At 39.4% G+C, this 18,988-nt stretch overlaps 1 protein-coding gene across 1 annotated transcript; it reads right to left on the bottom strand.

Moving 5' to 3' along the window:
- Positions 1-268: 268 nt before the first annotated feature.
- On the bottom strand, positions 269-18,318 carry gfpt2 (glutamine-fructose-6-phosphate transaminase 2). Its single transcript, XM_062425008.1, has 19 exons — positions 18,181-18,318; positions 16,768-16,875; positions 15,775-15,882; positions 15,302-15,427; positions 14,412-14,470; positions 12,133-12,267; positions 11,014-11,075; positions 9,120-9,199; positions 5,960-6,077; positions 5,591-5,754; positions 5,096-5,191; positions 4,498-4,595; positions 4,219-4,339; positions 3,800-3,957; positions 3,435-3,549; positions 3,113-3,240; positions 2,833-3,000; positions 2,485-2,646; positions 269-848 (listed from the first exon to the last, which is right to left on the bottom strand). The coding sequence occupies exons 1-19, from the start codon at positions 18,185-18,187 to the stop codon at positions 804-806; spliced, it is 2,058 nt and encodes a 685-aa protein (XP_062280992.1). The 5' UTR covers positions 18,188-18,318; the 3' UTR covers positions 269-803.
- Between the last annotated feature and the right edge of the window lie 670 nt (positions 18,319-18,988).

Here is an 18,988-nt window from a genome sequence, read left to right as displayed (position 1 = left end):
TGCTGCATGATTGCTCTTTAAATACGTATGTTCATAGAAATTATCTGCCCTATGGCATGAAGAATGTCTGCAGAAAGGATCATGTTCTACCCCAAACTACCTTTGGAAACTGCTATTCTGTTAAACAGAATAGACATACAGTATATTTTAAATTAAAATGACATTAGAAAAAATGTAGCAGAAACATGTCAAAAGATTAGAATCAAGAAATAATTTGTAAGCTAGATATCTTCTGCTGAAAATATTGTATTTATCGGATTACAGATTTGAATTCTGGAACACAAAATGCCATAATCTAAAGGACAGAGGAGAATCCCCCAACGGACATACTAAATTCATAAAATAGGAATAGAATAAATCACTTCATTCATGATTGTGTACATTCATAATGTACATTTGGTCCCCATATTGCACAACTGTAAACACTTCAATATACCATATCAATGCTTTTCTATTAAGCCTGTTGTGTATGTTTTTGGCTCAAGTCACAATAAGAAAAAGGCACAGCTTTGGATGTGTCAAAGTTGTTTTCATAGATTGTTCCACAAGGCCTCGATGGCACTGGTACTTCCTCAGCAGTGTATTGGTCGGACTTCACATTTCTTTTTCATTTTTCTTTTTTATAAAAAAAAAAGTAATTGTATCGTAAACCTCCCCTTCTCATTTGTCACAGTCTCTCTCACACTCAAACTCTCATCTGCACACGCAGACACACACACACACACACACACACACACACACTGTAAATCTATGAGCCTTCCTTCCTCTCTCCTCTCTCCTCTCCTGTGCGTTGTGAACTGTAATTACTCCACGGTCACAGACTTGGCCAAGTTTCTGGGACAGTCAACCTGCAGAGAGGGAAAGCAGTTTGTTAGAGCAAATTATCTGTGATCAGTGATTCTGTGCTGTTTCCCACTTTGCTACTTTGGAAACATTACATCATATTACAAGGCCATGGATGTGAAGATGTGCAGTGATATAGATTTTGCTACATGTGTTATGTTACATAAAGTGTGCGAACACCGGCACAACTTACTGCATATTAATAAAGGAGCATACACACATTTTATGCAAAAACAAGTGCACAATTGCAGGCAATGCACACATCGATGCCTGAGTTGCTGACAGTCCCTGACCCTCTTATAAGAAAATGAATTACACTACTGTAAATCATCATGGGGACATGTAAAGAATGGTGCTGTCCAACTTGGAGAGAGAGATGTCTATCAAGGCAAATGTGTAAACACTCAATTCACGGTATGTCACGGTATAATTAAACATGAAACATTTAACAGAAAACTAAATCCTGAAGTGGTACTGCAGCTGCCATGAGACAGTGAAAATTGCACATATATACACACACACACACACACACACACACATACACATGCAGATACACATACCGGACAGCTTTAGCTAGCACAGCTAGTCGCGACAACCACCATACAATATATTAATAATGAATTAACAGCAGGCTATTACATGTAATACTTTCTCAGAGTCACATGCTAAATTTAAATTAAATTCCATTTAAGTATATATTTTAATAAGAATAAAAATATAATCTTTAGGTTGTGCCACCTGCTCCTACTTCTGGTAGAAAAAGCTTGAACCGCTGTATGTGTATAAATCATGCATATGCATATCATGACATTAAAACAAATATGCAACAGTATCAAATCCACGTGCAAATAGAAGCAACTGAAAACATTTCAGTAGCAATTTAGGTGTGCAATATGTTTTAAAATATATGTACATTCAAAACTCATTCCTACACAGGTTTGAATTAGTATCATAATACAATTTTGATTTTAAAAATATGTGACAATATTTACTGACCTACTTAAAATCACATAATGAATATTTAAATTCAGGCTAATTCAGTGAGTCCAGTGGGTATACTGTATTTTAGTAAAACATAATCAATGAAATTTGCAGTATTTAGACATGACAGTTACAAGAAGGTCCAAGTGAAGTACTGCAGATCCTCCTCAGACCTCTCTCCTCAGTACACTCTCATGCAGGTATTATCGCCCCCCGGTGGTCAGAGGATGTATTGTATTTTCTTTTAGAAGTCAATTGCCAAGTCATAGTTCACAGAATATAATTATATGAAAACTATATATTAGAAATCTCATTATAAATATTAGGGCCCGCAAGAGGGAGGTTTGCAGATGGTCCCTTATTGACAGTTATGACCCACAGCATCTCCTGATTGGATTTCATAGAAAGATAATGACTTAATATTTGAATTGTATGGTCTTCCTTCTTTCTGGGACTCAGATTTGTAATCAACCAATAAGCAGACAAGTTGACAGTCTCTCACACATCTCCTCAGAGTGCAGTTGGATAAAAAGTGCACAAGTGGTTTATTACATAACACAAATCTTGAAGAAAAAATATGCAAAGTACGAAAGATTGTTCTTTAATGCACTGAGAATTGGCACAGATGGACTGACTCAAAAAAATATGTTGTGTACTTACGTCAAATCCACGCAGCACAGCCAAGTGGAATGACATGAGCTGCAGGGGGATGACACTGAGGATGCCCTGCAGACAGTCCACAGTATGTGGCAGCTCAATGGTCTTGTATGCATTCCTGGTCACTTCAGGGTCGTCTTGGCAACAGATGATGATGGGCCGACCCTGATGGAAAGAAAGAAAGAAAGAGAGGCATGGAAGGCAAGAACATTAGTTTTTTTCCCTATAACTTGTCAAATGTATTTCCTGTGCACTTTTCCCTTACATGTCTTACCTAAAGTCATGTTTGTGTGAATGTGCATGTATCTGTGCATTTCATAAGCCCATTTAATATAGTTTTCTAGGACCTACCGCTCTGGCAGTGACTTGTTGCAGAGCATTCTGGCACTTAGTGTAGCAGGCATCTTTCATGATGATCATGATGACTGGCATGTGTTTGTCTATGAGCGCCAGAGGACCGTGCTTCAGCTCACCGGCCAGGATGCCCTCTGAGTGCATGTAGGTGATCTCCTTGATTTTCTGCATTAGAAAAAAAAAGCTCAGTACATAATCCTGAATGCTCTGTTGTCATGATCATATCAATTTGCATCAAATTGTTTTTAAACATACTACAGAGGCATTCACGACTCACCAGTGCCCCCTCTAGGCAGGTGGCATAGTTGAATCCTCGGCCCATGACCAGAAGAGACTTTTGCTCATACAGTTCGTTGGCAATGTCTTTGATCTTGTCATCCAGGGTCAACACCTTCTTTATCATGTCTAGGAGAGCAGAATAATAATGAATCATGTGGATGTGGAGTTCTTATAATGACATTATGACAGTGTTTTGTTAGCCTGATTTGTCATATGTTGCTAAACATCACTGAGCATCTGCCTGTATAAAGATGTGTGCTTGTGTTCAAACTGTGACGGGCATAGGGTTGCTGTTTATTAGTGTTGCTTAAAGCACTGACCAGGTAGCACCTTGAGGCTGTTGATGATCTCCAGTCTTCTCTTCTGTAGGGAGAGTCTGTCCTCACTCAACATCAAGCCAAACATGATGAGGGCCACAAACTGACTGGTGTACGCCTGGATCACACACACACAAGAAACACTCATATTACCAAGCTGCACTGAACAGTGCGGTATTAGCCTATTTAGAAAATAACACTGCTCTGTTATTGTGCAGCTTTCATAGAGAAGGATATTATCATTAAATTGTATGCAAAGTATGTTGTATTTGTATGTTTTGCATGTTGCCGTTGCCAGGTGAAATTGCTGTAAAATTTGACCACTGCGTAAAGAAGTAAGGTTTAAGTGAATGTTGAAGAAACTGTACCTTTGTGCTAGCCACTCCAATCTCAGGCCCAGCATTGATATGGACTCCGCAGTCTGTTTCTCTACAAATGGAACTTCCCACAGTGTTGGTAATACCCACTGTCAGACCACCACGCTCCTTGCAGTAGCGCAATGCCATCAACGTGTCTGCTGTCTCTCCTGAGGGAGCAAAGGGAATGAAAAGATAAATGCTTATGATGCAGTATTACAGCACAAGGAGGCAACTGTTAGAAGTAAAGATCATCAAAAGAGGATCATGCTGGAGCAAGTTTCATGTAAGAATTGTCATAGAAACAAAAGACTGTTGTCTCAAGAGAGTTTTTAAAATCAAACAAAACTAAACAAGTGACCTCAGGAGACAAAAATATGAGCACAGATTGACTATACGCAGGTGTCCTGTATTTTGTGTGTTGCCGTCACCTGACTGGCTGATGAAGAAACAGACATCATCTCTGAAAACAGGTGTGTTGCGGTCCAGGAAGTCGCTTGCCAGCTCCACCATGACAGGCAGCTCTGTCAGCTCCTCGAGGATCTGTCTGGTCTGAAAATTATCAAAACAAAAGAAGCAACCATCATCATCATCATCCTTACACTCTTAACCGCTACCTTATCTTAATCATTGAACTAATTATCAAAAACTGTCTGTCCTACAATATGCCATCATTTGAGCTCAACTTAATATTTGATCTCTCTACTCACAGCCACTGCAGCGTGGAAACTAGTGCCACAGCCAATCATAATTAGCCGTCTGCAGCGCTTAATTTCTTTCAGGTGATCCTTTAGCCCTCCGAGAACCACTGAGGAAATAGAAAGTGAGACAGTTAGGTTACTTGAACCAGCATACTGTTGATTCTCTGAACATTTCTGGTCCCTAAGGCATTAGCTATTGAATATGTTGTAATTCAACATATCTTGCATGTAATGTTTACAATTAAGAGATAGTAGAGTGAACAGAGATGTACAGATAGTACAGACAAGTCCAGTGATCAAATTAGGCATCTTTGAACAGTTTCAAATGTATGAAATAATTTTACATGTACACGTTTTACATGGATGCTGGAAGATGACGGAGAGGGTGTTTAAATGTGGACTGCATTGATGTGCAAACAATGTATTATTCTATGACTGCACTTTAAATAAACAATTGTAAGAAGGGCACACAACAGATCCTGTATGCATAACCTTAATCAGTCCTTGCTAATATTGATTCAAAGGATCAACAACCTGGTGGGGTGTCTGACACAACCTTAAACCTTGAAGGTAGGGCAGGTTATAAGATTATAAGATCTCTGATCACCTGTATTGGAGTCGAAAAAAATCCGGCCTCTCATTGTGTTGACCACTGACTCCGGCTGCTCAAAGATCTCTTTCTGCATGAAGGCTTCAAAGTTTCCTGCAAAGGGAGAAGGAGATTTTGGATTATTGACATGACACATTTTTTCAAGAGATAAGACAGAAAACAGAGGTATATGGATCCAAATGCCATGCAAAAAAAACTAAAAACTAAACAAAACAGCAGTTTTATGTTATTTAGCCAGGAGAGGGCGTGCAAGTATAAATCTATTAACCAGGATTGTAGTGTCTACTACATGCATGTTACTGTTTGTATGCTACATAATTTGTTGGAGGCTGTTGTTAGTTTTATTTGTAACTTCTAAGCTCTTATATGCTAATATAATTTCCCTTTTAAGCAAAACTACTTGTCTAAAATAAAATAAGAGCAACGTATTGTCTAAGTGATTGTCATAATCTCCACCAAATTCCAAACTGCGTTTTTGATCCATCATCTGACCTTTCATGATCTGTTGCAGCTCCATCTGTAGGGTCTGGATTGCCCTCACTGGGTTCTCACCAGCCTGTCGGTTGACCCTATGGATGGAAAGGTTCCCTCCGGTCACCACTGCAACGTCATTATCCTCCAGGTACAGCACCTTGTTGGTGTGCTCAATAATGGCACTGTGAATTGAGGAAAACACAGAGACATGGTGATGATGTATTTTAGTGTGATGTAAATGGTACTATGCATGTTTTTTTGTGTGGAATATTGTTCTTGTATTTGAAAGATACGGTGGAGAGGAAAGAAGTCAGTGACAAATGAGAATTCAATGATATATTCCCATGATGGATACATTACAGGTCACGCAGATGATTGGTTTCTCACCTGGCGTCAGAGGCAAAGTAATACTCCACAGCCCTGCCATCCCCCACAGAGTTGATGCCATTGGAGCTGTCAGAGCGGTTATAGCTGTTCTTCTCCTGGACTCCCTCCTTGAGGAGACCTATAGGGTCAAAAGTCAGAGGACAAGTGTCAGAGGTCGCACAGTGGCTTTGAGTCACTAAATTGCTTAAATTCTTCATCACAACTGCCAGATGTAGTCAGGGTTTAATGGGTTGTGAAATTCTGATTCTACGGTAGGATTGTAAGAGGAAACTTCCAGATGGCTTTATGGTAACAAATGAACAAGGAGTGAAAATTATGTGATAGGCTTATATCCTGTGAAAATAATCAGTGCATATCATCATCAGTTTAGTTCTGTTTTGCTGAATGTGTGTATTTGTCCTTTTTCAGGGCTCAGGAGGAAGAGCAAGTCATCTTACTGATCACAAGGACAATCCTCTCCTTAGTTTACAATAGGACCGGCATAACTTAGAGTCAGTCATGGTCTTATTAGGCAATTTCACCATGGTGTTTATATGTTGTTTAAATAGGCTCAAGGTGCACTCAACACAACTCAGTACACAAAGTTAATTAAATTGTGTGATAATAAAGATATTTGTCACTATACTATACTATGTCATGTATGGGTGAAAAACATAAAGTGTTATAAAAAGAGAGGGCCAGGAAGCATTGGGAGTGTTTTTAGCCATTAAAACGACACATCCAGCTTGGCTCTTTCCTGGCATCAGACCACATCTGCCTTGGACTTTGGACAGGCCTTACTTCAGCCATCATGAACCATAAATATAAGGTAAACAGATAAGACAGTAAAGGCACAGTCCAATGCACAATAGAGGCAGCAAAACTTTATTTAAAAAAAAACAGGCAAGTTGTTGCTAACATTAAATAATCGTGTTGACAGATGTTTTCTTTGAAACACATGTGTTTTATATTTGTAAACATTACAAAAGATCTCAAAGCCGATCTCTGTTTGGGTGAGAACCGTGTTCTCTGCAGGAAGTATATGAATGAAGAACAATTCACTTTAAAGTTACCCACAGAAATATATGGTAACTCTTTGGGAAAAATTGCTTTTTAATAAAGTTTTTTTTAACAGAATTATCACCCAATGAATAACAGAGCCACAAAACATATTGTAGTACTTATACAGTTGGCCAAGATAATCATTCTGATAGAGTCAGTATGAATTTGATATAATACATCTGAGACAATGAATAGAGCAACAGTAACCTCCTGTAAGAAAGACTCCCTTGGTAGGATTTATGTTTATAGCTACTATATTGTGTAAGCTGGTGAACTCTGACTGCTAAATGAAAATTCTTATCCTGTTAAATGGGAATTAACAATGACTATCTGTGCAACATGGTTTATTAATCTGTAGTATATCAATGATCCACTTGGTTTTATTTGGTGACATTTCTTTCATTGCTGTGGACATATACAATGTAGTTCATTTTGACTCAATCCCACATACATAATCCTGCTGCTGTAAATAACTCACTAGCGTACCAAATCAGTGTCTGAAAATAGTCCCTAACAAATATTGACTCTTTACTCCTGTTTGAATAATGGTACCTAAAACCTACAGTGCCTGTTTCAGGAAATGATTTAGACTTTTTTTAAAAAATAGTATATTCATGACTTTTTTAAAGATTCACAACTTCAGTAGGCATGAATGTGCACGAGGCTGAGAGACAGACTAATACATTGTTGCTTTTGGTCTTTTCATGGGATTTGTTGACAATAAGGACATATTGTTTCAAGTTTAAAAGTGGTTTTAGAATAGGTAAGACATGCGATACATTTTATTTGTGTTTTATGTTCCTATTTGGCATTTATTCTTTATACATTTGTGCTGTGTTATGACCAAGGAAGCAGCTCTTGGTCCACCTAACTCCAATCCACACATCAGTACAATGGGATCTTTAATGACCACAGTGAGTCAGGATCTCAGTTTAATGTGTCATTCAAAGGGACTGCATGTCCTACAGCATGGTGTCCCCCTCACTGCACTGGGGCACTGAGGTCTATTAGAACCAGAAGGAAGACTGCCTCCTACTGGCCCACAAACACCCCTTCCAGCAGCAAGTTAGGGCCCTTTCACACCAGAAAGTCCAAACCAAGGTTTACATTTTTATTACATTCTATACATTTGATCTGATAGTTTTGTTTTCACATTGCATTTATACAAGTGCACTAAAAAACTTGACATGACATACCAATACCCTGATGTCATCACCTGTGTGCGCTGCGTCTACCTATACTTGACATTGATTGGTTTGCAGATAGGCGTGTGTCTGAGGTAGGCATGTTTTCAATTCAGCAGCTAGCCTATCACCATTTGAATAAATGGAGAAAAATGAATGAACAGATTCATTTCATTGCCACTATATTATGTTATAATACTATAAATGCTACAGTTTCTTTAACTTCAGGTAGCACTGATTTCGGGTTTAATATCCTCTCTCTCATCGTCTCTAAAAATACCTTGATGATGAAAGTGTTGGCATTTCTATGAGTCCAAAAGTCTGAATAATCCAAAAGATGCTTTCACTCTAGAAACAAGAACTGAACTTTTTTCATTGGACCAAGGTTCAGCTGCTGGTCCAGACTGTGGTCTGGAAGAGGTTTCACACCTGTAATATAGGTTTGGATCAAACTGAAAAGTCCCAAACTCCAGACCAAGCAAGGTAGATATGAAAGTGCTGTCAGTTTTCCCTATGACGTCACAGATACAAGTAGTAGCCAAGCGACCCATGCTTCAGTCATTAAGCAGAAACAGGGTTTCAGCAGGGTTCATTTGACAATACATTGAAGATCTTATCGGGTACGACTTATGTAATTTATTATCTGGGTGACTGTTGGAGTATCCAGATACAGCTCAGAGGCACATGTGCTGTAAGGTTATTATCAGCAGGAACAAGATTAGTCTAGACATTTTAATGTGCTATCCAATTTGATAACGAAATACTGGATTATGTCAGGTATGTAATTCTCACATTTAGTTTGTGTATCTAATCTCTGCATATGCTGTTGTGAACGTTTGCACCTATAGTATGTCTGTGTGTGAGAGTGCATTTAGGCAGAGATTCAGGGTGTGAGCGGATAATGGCAGATAGAGAGAGGGAGGAACACAGCTCACCACTGTTGTACTGGATTGGGATGTGTTCGGTCAACAGCTCATGCTCGCTTCGCACACCAATGAGCAACGGACTTCCTCTCCTGCCGGGACAAGAATGAAGCAGGCATGGAGAGAGAGACAGAGAGAGGAAGAGTGTGGGAGAAAGGACAGGATTATGCTTCACAGACACACAACAATGCCAGACACTTACTCTCATGTTGTACTTTGTTATGAATGTTGAGGTAATTTGACTGTATTATCCCAAACAAAACAAAGTTTCCCTGGCACGACTCATGATCTCTCCTCTCTTTTCCTCCATCTATTCATCCCTCTACAACTCAAATTCTATCTTTGCAACATTAATTTCACACAATTCTGAGGTTTGTTTCCCACTAGTTCTTATCTTGAACATAGAAACTGATCCTTCTTCTGTCTCAATCCCTCTAGGATTTCCTCACAGATCTTGGACCAAGTCAAACTGCTTACTCATTGGCTTAGTGATTCTATCTGGGCTTCTATGATTGGCTGTGAATGCAGAGACGGTGCAACCACATGTGGACTAGACAGGTGAGAGAGGAGGGTGTGGTTGATCTAACCTTAAGTTCAATGAAAGCTTTACATGCTCATCTTGTGCACTCAATGGTGTATACAGTACATCAAAACAAAACCTCTTCATGGTGGGTTGGTTATGATACAAGGCTCTTATAAAACTGAGTCCAAAATGCCTCTCTTTATTTCTTCTTTTTCCCTCCCTTCTTTCTCTGTCTGGATCCCTCTTTCTCTCTCCGGTTAAGCTTTCTCTGGGGCTCGGCTACACTGACGTAAGACCACGGGTTGTTTTAAGGGGTGTGGGGCTTGAAAAGAGAGGCTTGCAAACAGAAACATGTGGTCGCTATCCAATACAATATTTACCCTGAGGGAGGGAGAGACGGGAAGAAGGGAGGCAAAGGGGGATGAAAGAAAAGTAAGATGTGCTGTTGTAGAAATAGACAGAATGGAGGAACAACAGAATCAGACAAAGCAGGAAAAGCTAAGAAGAGAGTAGAAGTCCTGCCAGAAGTTTGATCCTTGACGACAAAGGAGGGTGACTAGCATCACTAAACAAACATACCTCTATCATGGGCAACAACTAGTTTATCCAAACCGATACAGTAAATTGTCATCAGCTATCAGAAATCTCTCTTGCAAAACTATAAGCAGACAATGGACAACTGAGAATTTATTACCTATGCCAACACTGGGACTGCCAGTAAACCTTTTTGCATAAACTATAAATCATAGCCTGCTTATCTTTGCCCTTCTGCCCTTCTTCCAAGTCTCTCACTCCTTTGCTCCAGCACCCTCCCTCTCTCTGATGCATGACGGCTCACTGAACCAGGAAAGGTATAAAGTAAGATAAAATGATGAGAGGTGATTAACCAGGAGTCCTGCTGGCAGGGGCATTTCCCCCGAGCCGAAACAGGAAACTCTCTAGTCTCTCCGTTAATGAGTCACAGAGAAGCAAGTGGAGGGCCAGCAGCCCAGAGGCCAGAGGCCCAGGAGGTAAAGAGGGAAACTGAACCTCTGCTCTGCTCTCTCTCTGACTGGGCCCTAAGACACAGATAGGACTGGCGCATGCAGTCTGATGGGAATTTAGGAAAACTTATGTGCTCAAAAACAGTAAAATTATTCATTATCATAAGCAAAGCACACACCAGAGTCATAACGTGTGTCACATGTAATGGCTGTTAGCTGAGATAAACCACAACGAGTGAATCAAAGGTATCTCCTAAAATCATCTTTGGGATTGCTTCACAATGATAATAACAAGGGTGACTCATTTCTAGTGAGTTTGTAACATTGTACGGATACTGGACCAATATGTGAAGTGAAATGTCAGCAGTATGTGTGTGTGAGTGTGTGTGCACATACTGACCTAGTGGACACAGCCTCTCCAGGGAAGTGACGGCTTTTAAACACCAGAGCAAAGGCTCCCTCCTGAGACGGAAAGAAGCAGAGAAAACGCAAAGTTTACATTAGCTTGTTGAAAGACTGACAATACACAAATGTTATAGAGGAGGAGGAAAAACAATACATAATGTAATACTTAACAATGTAGTGCTAATCAAGTATTCCTAGAAAGAGAGAGTAATATAAACATTTTGTGAACACAACATTTCTTCTGGCCCTGTGGGGTTTAGTAGTAGTGGTGGGGGTGTGGTTGAGTGTTGGAAAGGATAGGGGTATGGTTTGGGGGGGAGTGGGCGGTGGTGATGGAAATAAGACCTCTATTGTATAACATCAGCTGTGTTTCGAAAGCACAGACTGCAATGCCGCCAGTGTTGGTTAGAAGCAGAACTGGCTGTTTGTGTGCGTGTGGTGTTGAAAGTTTGGTGTGTGGGTGGGGGGGTGAGCATGTCATGGTTGTAGTAAGGCTGTTGTGAGTCGTATTATCTGGTTCCCATTACACCACATTCAAAATGGCTGCTATTGCCTCCTGTGATCTTCTCAGGAGAGAAAACCCAAAAGAGTAAAACTCTGAAGCCTAAAAGTCGCACAATGGAAAAAAGAGGCTTGCTTCACCTCACCCAAAAAATCTGTTTCTGTAAGAGGTGATGTCACTTGTGATGCTGTGAGGATGGTTGCCATAGAGGCTGTTTTGTGATGGTGTTTTAATGGGCAAGAAACTTAAGCAGTTTCACAAACTGTAGAATTGGCCAATGAGTGAGTGACTGTGTGTATGTGTGTGAGTGTATGTGTGTGTGTGTGTGTTGGTGTGTATGACTGGACAGTGACACATCTAATGACACTCTGTGGCATGATGCTGTATCTCATAGTTACCAGAGAGCTGTTTATAACAGTTTTTGTCTTCAAAAATGCTTCAAAAACTGTGGAGGGAGGAAATAAAATTGAAGTTCTCATATTGTATAATATTAATAAAAAAGAGTAGTATATTAACTCAACCTGTCCTGCTGTTTGTGGTTGTGTGTGTTGTTTTTTTTAATCAATCAGTGCTCAGTGTTGTCAGTGATGTGTTGACGTGTGAGCTACTCACCAGCTGCTGAATGACCCTCTCTACCAGTGTGGAGAAAGTGATGCTGTCATTCTCCCGGTTGTCATAAACATATTTGATCAGTTTGGGAATCACCTCAGTGTCCGTCTCTGACTCAAACTCATATCCCTTGGTGATCTGAGATAGGTAAGAGACATAGTATATATTAACATGTATGTATAATTTTGACATAAACACACACAGACTTTCCAAAATGACTCAAAAACCATTACCGTACAAACAACAAGATTATTCTGATGTCAATTTTATGATCTGTATACTTATTAAATATCCACACAAAAACTGTATTTTAACAAACAATTCAATGATCATGTATATCTGCAAAGCTATATCTGCGAACTTATGAACCGAGAGGTAATTGAAATAACGAGTGTGACTTTTTTTCTTACGTCACTTGTGTGAGTGAATAGCTATTTACCTAAAGAAGTTGAAAAAAGGTGAAAATATTCTTGATGGACCAGGTAACATCTTCAGTAATTTGCCAAAGTGATGACATTACACACTACAATGGATGACACTAATGTTCCAGCAATTTCACGATAACACTTGGAGTGCTTCAAGAGAATGATAAAACTATTTTTCTTCTCCATAAACATAAAGACATGCAATTATAGTTTCGTGTCTCTGTATATGTTGTTGCATTCTTGAAAATATATACATATACATGTAGTTTTTGTAGTGGATCATTTGATTGCAGTGGTAACCTACAGGGGTGTAGCGATGATTTTAAAACTGTGGGGGTTGTAGGGATGGGATGTGAGCACTGCAACCCCCCCTTTGGTATTGTCTCAGTCTTCACTACATGCCAAATCAAAATGAATGCCACAAACGTCTACATTTTCTTCACCACCACATACAATTGATATTTTTAATACTGAGTTTCAAAATGTACATTGTAGCAACATGCCCTTCACCCCAAGGTACTATAATCACCAGCATAAAATTACTGTAGTATTATGCAATTACTTTAGACTTTTTAGAGTGAAACAGATTCCCCCATCAATTTTTTCACAAAAAAATAAAGAATAAGTCTTTAATTCTCTTTTTTCTTATTTCATCCATGATAATCAACAAGATGAAAACTGAGCTACATTGTCAAACTTGAATGGTCAACTCAAAACCAGTGTCAGTGGGTGAAATGGTCAAGAACACAGCACAGCTGTACTGAGACCTTTTGTTTGTTCTCTCCCAGTGATTCTTCATACTCTAACTGTGTTCATGTTTTGTCAAAGCTAAGGTCAATCTAAATATAACATATTACATCTGCCACACCTTTAAATCCTAATTATCTCAGTTAAAAGTATAGTGAGTCTACTTGCCTCCCAGGTCAAACCGGTTGTTGATGTTATGAATGTTATACTTCCAGTACAGGAAGATCATGCAAAACAGTGGATTTAGCAGAAGCTACACTAATAAATATGCAGTATTACCACATTGATGGAATAGAGTAGGATAACAAAGGCAAATAGATATACAACCAGAAGACTTACACACATACATGGTGATAAGTTATCATAAATGATAGGTCAAGTAATAATATAATAATAATATAGAATACTATAACTGTAATATAATACAAACAGAGCTGACATTGCAACACAGTTTCTCTCCTTTTATGTGCAAGAGTCTCACACTTTAGAAAAAACAGTGGTAGAAATAACAGGGAGCTTAATTGTCCTTATTGCCTAGTATTATGGCTGTTTAATACCTTTGATCTGTTATTCCCTAACTGTTATCACAGCCAGTGGCAAGTAAAAGAAGCACAGTTTTTCTAAATGCACACTTTACTATGCTTCAACTTTGCCCTGGTGGGTTGATCAAATGGCTGTGATTGGCTGGATGGCCGGTCAGTCAGCCTAAGTTGAAAAATAGGCAGGTTGTCATGTATGGGGAATTCAGTTTTGTTTCACCAGCGGCTACCTCAGGAGAAAGTGTGTATGTGTGTGTATGTGTGTGTTTGGGGGGGGTTTCATGTTTCTTTGAAAATGCAGGAGTAACACCTGCGGCTGCAATGCACCTGGTTATAGGCAGTAAACATGCTGACTTATATAGCAAGCTTAACTGAATGTACATAACTAATGATATAGCCAGCAGTTTACATTTGTCTAACCAGTGGGAAGTGTCAGTATTTCAGTCTGCTCTGAACCATAGGCTAAACAGAGCCACATTACAGTACATTGACACATCATATATCATTTAGTATTATATAATATATGATTATTATATTAATTGTTTGACTCCTTTATAATAGGGTGACCTACCAGGTACTCCTTCAGCTCCTTGTAATTGGTGATGATGCCATTGTGGATGACGACAAACTCTGAAAAAAGGCAACGAGATTGAAAAGATTAGATAAAGGGACTAAAGGACAAAAGCTGGTATTAGTGAAGTTGTAATAAGACCTCTTATATGTTCTCTCCTATTGATAATTCATACTTGAACTGCATCCATGCTCTGTCAAAGCTAAAGTTGAACTAAAAATAGGATTTAACATCCGCCACACCTGTAGATCCAGAACTATTCCAGTCAACTGGAAAGTAGAGCAAGTCTGACTGCCTACCAGGTTAAACTTGTTGTTGTTCAAAGAATGTTTCTTGAACCACAGGAAGATCATGCAAAGCCGTGGAAATAGTAGACTATAGTAGATAGTAGAATATAGTAGAGTAGGATAACAAAATAAACTATATTTACAACTAAAAGACACAAAAATACAAGGTGATAAGGTATCACAAATACCAATAAAGAAAATGTAATATAATACAAACAAAGGTCAAGTGGTAAGTTTCTTTACTTTTCTGTGTGAGAGTCTCACACTCTAGACTTGTATGATGTTACGTACCTTGGTCTAAAGCCAAGGTACATTATTGATAGACCTATGAACAGGGCACACTAATGGCAAAGTGATGGATTTACAGTTGATTAGAATAGAAGGCGTGTGTGAGTTATATAACAGAGGTATATGATGTCTCATTCTTCTACTTTAATGCCCTTAACTTTTTTTTCAATGATAAGCAAATGAAGCTAGTGTGTTTCATTAAAGCTACTTTTACCAACGTTCCTACATGTTTTGAGAAGATTTATGGTTGGTTGATTATGGGTGTTAATGCATTTATATACTGAACATGTGAGCATGCATGAAAGTACAAATTACCGTTATTCTTGTCAGAGCGATGAGGGTGGCTGTTGACAGCGCTCGGCTCTCCGTGTGTGGCCCAGCGAGTGTGAGCGATGCCAAAGTGTGTGCAGAGCTCCTCGTCCAGGTCCAGCGAGTCTTTCTCTGAAACAAGCGAAACACAAAACCACTCATGAACAGACTGCAGAAGATTTTAATGGCAGAAAAATGCAGCACATGATGCTCGGTGAGGGGAGGATGGAGTTTTGCATATTTTCCTCAAAATGTTTTCATGAAGAAAGGATGAGGAAAATAAAACATTTAAAAATAACAACATTCTGAAATAACCGTAACCAACTAAATGAAGCTTTTTCTGCCCATATACATGGAGTACAGTCACTAAAGGCATATTTACTATCTTCATGCGATCATGCAAAAAAATCCATTTACTTATTTATTGATACACAAAATATCTGCTAAGACAAATATAAGTTAATGGTGCAATAACCCACTGTATAATTCCTCATCCAAAGCCTTGACCTTCCCCCTCTGCTTGATCAAACAGATGGTGTTGCCATTGATGTCAGGTTTTGTCTTGTTCGGGCCATCCACAGCGATACCTGCAAAGAGGAATGAAATGTGTACTTTTATAGAGTCATGGAGAAAGAAACTAAACACACAGCTGTCACAGATTGAATTTTTCTGAATGATTTAATTGTGGTGAGAGCTCAAATTCAGCTTTAGTGTCTTCAAGAAAAGTTATTAAGGAAGTTAATCTTGAGGATGAAGTTCTTCTGTATCTGAATTATTCATTGTGTGTGTGTGTTTAAGACACGTTGTTTAACAGCAATGAAAGGACCTTTTAGTCCTGTGACTTCATCCTGCTCAAATAGGATGAACAAACACAACGAGTGCACACATATAGGTGTGTTTTTCTGCTGCATGTGCACAATATTAAATATCTAGATGGCAAGAGGTTCCATAGTTTGAAGGTATTGGAGCTTCCCAATGTGCAGTGCGAGTGTGTGTATCTATAATGATACTTCACCTCCTGTTTTATCGCTTAAGGTGTGCCTAAATGGGAGCTGCTTCACTCTGTCAAGTCGTTGTTGGTGTCACCTGTTATTCAAGTCACACATCATTCCATTCTCAATTATGGATCATCAACAAGCAGTGTCGAAGGAAGCAGTTGTAATAGTTGGAAATGTTGTCATGTTCTCATTTTACCACACCAACGAGTGACTATGGCATTCACTGATTGTTGGTGTAATCATTAAACATGATTCATCTATCGTGTGTTCCAGGAATAAAACAAATATTGTTTTAGTAGTGTTTAAACTCTAAATCATAAAATGTTTTAGGTTTTTTGACTACAGTTAAATTTTGCCTTGATTTATTTTGGATGGATGTGACACACAGGTGCTGGCAAGAATACTAAGCTTTTGTGCCTGATATGTGTGTACGCACTCACATGTTTGGAAACGCTGTGAAGCTGAGTGTCTCACCTGCTGAATCGTAGCCTCTGTACTCCAGTCTCTGCAGTCCCTTCAATAGCGTCTCAAATATCTCCTTTCTGGTGCGAGGCACTCGATAATTCAGGTAGGCAAAGATCCCTTTTAGAGAGAGAAAGAGAAACACTTGAATCCTCTGGGATGTTTAAACTTGTAGGCAGAGTTTCACAATTTTCTGACTGAATCTTTGATAATTTGTCTGATGATGAATCTTTCCAACATGAACGGTATTTGAGCAAACAGTGGCCATTTTACTGACAATAGTATCCATATTATATCCGCTCTGGTTTGTTAATTGGTCATTAGGGGGGGGGGGCATGGCTGCTTAGTGAGGCTCTTATCTTTCCGCTTTATAATTTGTATCATCTATAATCTTTACCCAAGTTGTACACCTAATACGCCTGGGAAGCAAGCACACAGCAGGGAGAATGAGAAACCAGAAATGGCATCTAATTACATTACATTGTCAAGTTAGTCAAGATGATGCCTCTTTATATTAGATCAATACTAGTGTGTATACAGAATGAGGCTACTGGGTATGTTGTCCGTTTATGTGTATATATATAGAAACTGCCACCTCCCCTACTGTGTGTGTGTGTGTGTGTGTGTGTGTGTGTGTGTGTGTGTGTGTGTGTGTGTGTGTGTGTGTGTGTGTGTGTGTGTGTGTGTGTGATCGCGCACGTACGTCCTATAGGAATGTTCCGGGAAGCTCTGCTCCCGCTGGCACACAGCTGGCCATTGACGGACGCACATTGCGCACAGTGTTGGAGCAGCCAGGTAGGCAGGTTGTGGTCAACTCCCACAACCTTGGCCTCTTCCTTGCAGAAGCGAGGAAAGGCCGAAGGACTGTTAAAGATTTACTTTGGGCTATAAACGTCCCCGTTCAACAGTTGCAGACGCGAGAAGTTGTCGAAAGTTGCCAGACGCAGTATCGGGCTCAACTTTTCGTTGTTGTGGTGAATGGATGTGAGTCAGTCACTTCAGTGACGTAGTATAATGACATTTAGTTGCATCTTATTTGAAGATTAACTGGTATGACTTGACTGTTCTGCAGTCAACACTAAGGAGGAAAAAATACTGACACGTAGCAGTTGTGCGTAAAACTCTTCAGGAATCCACACAGTTCAGAAAACAGATTCCCCCATCAAGTCCCCCCCCCACCCACCCCCAAGTGTTGTGACTTAACCACTACAACTGTATCAAGATCGGGAAATGTACATGATGCCAATTAAATCTGATCACCTCACACATTTCTGGCTTTATCGTGTAGTTCACATGCATGGCATCGGTACTGTAGAAAACCACTGGAAACTGCAGGAGCCCGTCAAGGCGATTTCAATGCGTAACACGCGCAATCATTCCAATAAGCTTAACACAATATTAAGTCGACAAAAAAAACAACCTTACCACACATGTCTCAAGCTTTCCGTCGTTACTGGACACTGTTTTGTTAGAAAACGACTTGTAGTTTCCCAGTCGGAGTGATGCTTCGGCTTCTCTCGTGTGAAATCCAGTACAACACTCCCACTTTGCATTTAAATGCTGTTTCCTGGACCGGCAAGCAGTCCCACCTACTAGCGCCTCCCCTGTCCTGTCAACAGCGTCCTGCTTCCTCGCAGGTGTTCACCACTTCATGTGACATAGATGGATGGGCGCCTATTACCTCAATTATTTGTCAAGCGTCCAAGTTAACGTCAGCATTATTGAAATGTTTGAGTACTGACAACGAGGAAACAAAACCTTAGGTGATGGTTCAGTCAGATTTGAGCTATACAGTATACCGTCAAGCATCTCATTTATTTGGTTAAGGTGGTCTTTTTGTACTGATTTCTTTGTAACAACTTGAAGTGTTTTCACCTAACTTTGCATAAAGAATCAGAAACACAGAAACTGAATCACAGCCAGCAGTTACTCTTTAGTCTGTTCTGGGAGACTTCTTGGTTCTTTCTACTCGCTACTTTTGCATAGGCCTAATAAAACATTTGCTATCTACTCCTTTAAAACCATTGTGCTCATTAATAACAAAAAGGATTATTTGTGCCTGATATTGGTGAATATAATTCAATGCAATGTTATGACAGATGGGACACTCATATTTTTTGGAGACACAATTTATGTTTTTCTATCAATTTGTCTTTACATAGAAACAGTTTTCCTCATACTACTTAGGCCTACTGTTAATTAAATTGTACTGTAATTAAACAGAATGAATAGT

Source organism: Scomber scombrus, chromosome 9, assembly GCF_963691925.1.
Source record: "Scomber scombrus chromosome 9, fScoSco1.1, whole genome shotgun sequence".
NCBI classification, from domain to species: Eukaryota; Metazoa; Chordata; class Actinopteri; order Scombriformes; family Scombridae; genus Scomber; species Scomber scombrus.
Note: the sequence above shows the minus strand (reverse complement) of the source record. Positions and strands in the feature narration are given on the sequence as shown.

What these genes read in the sequence shown, in the direction of transcription:
- gfpt2 (XM_062425008.1), bottom strand. An exon ending in GGAGAGGCTGTGTCCACTAG is followed by an intron (nt 9,200 to 11,013) that starts GTCAGTATGTGC and finishes TTGTCCCGGCAG; the next exon opens with GAGAGGAAGTCCGTTGCTCA. An exon ending in CAGCCTCAAGGTGCTACCTG is followed by an intron (nt 3,241 to 3,434) that starts GTCAGTGCTTTA and finishes CTGCTCTCCTAG; the next exon opens with ACATGATAAAGAAGGTGTTG.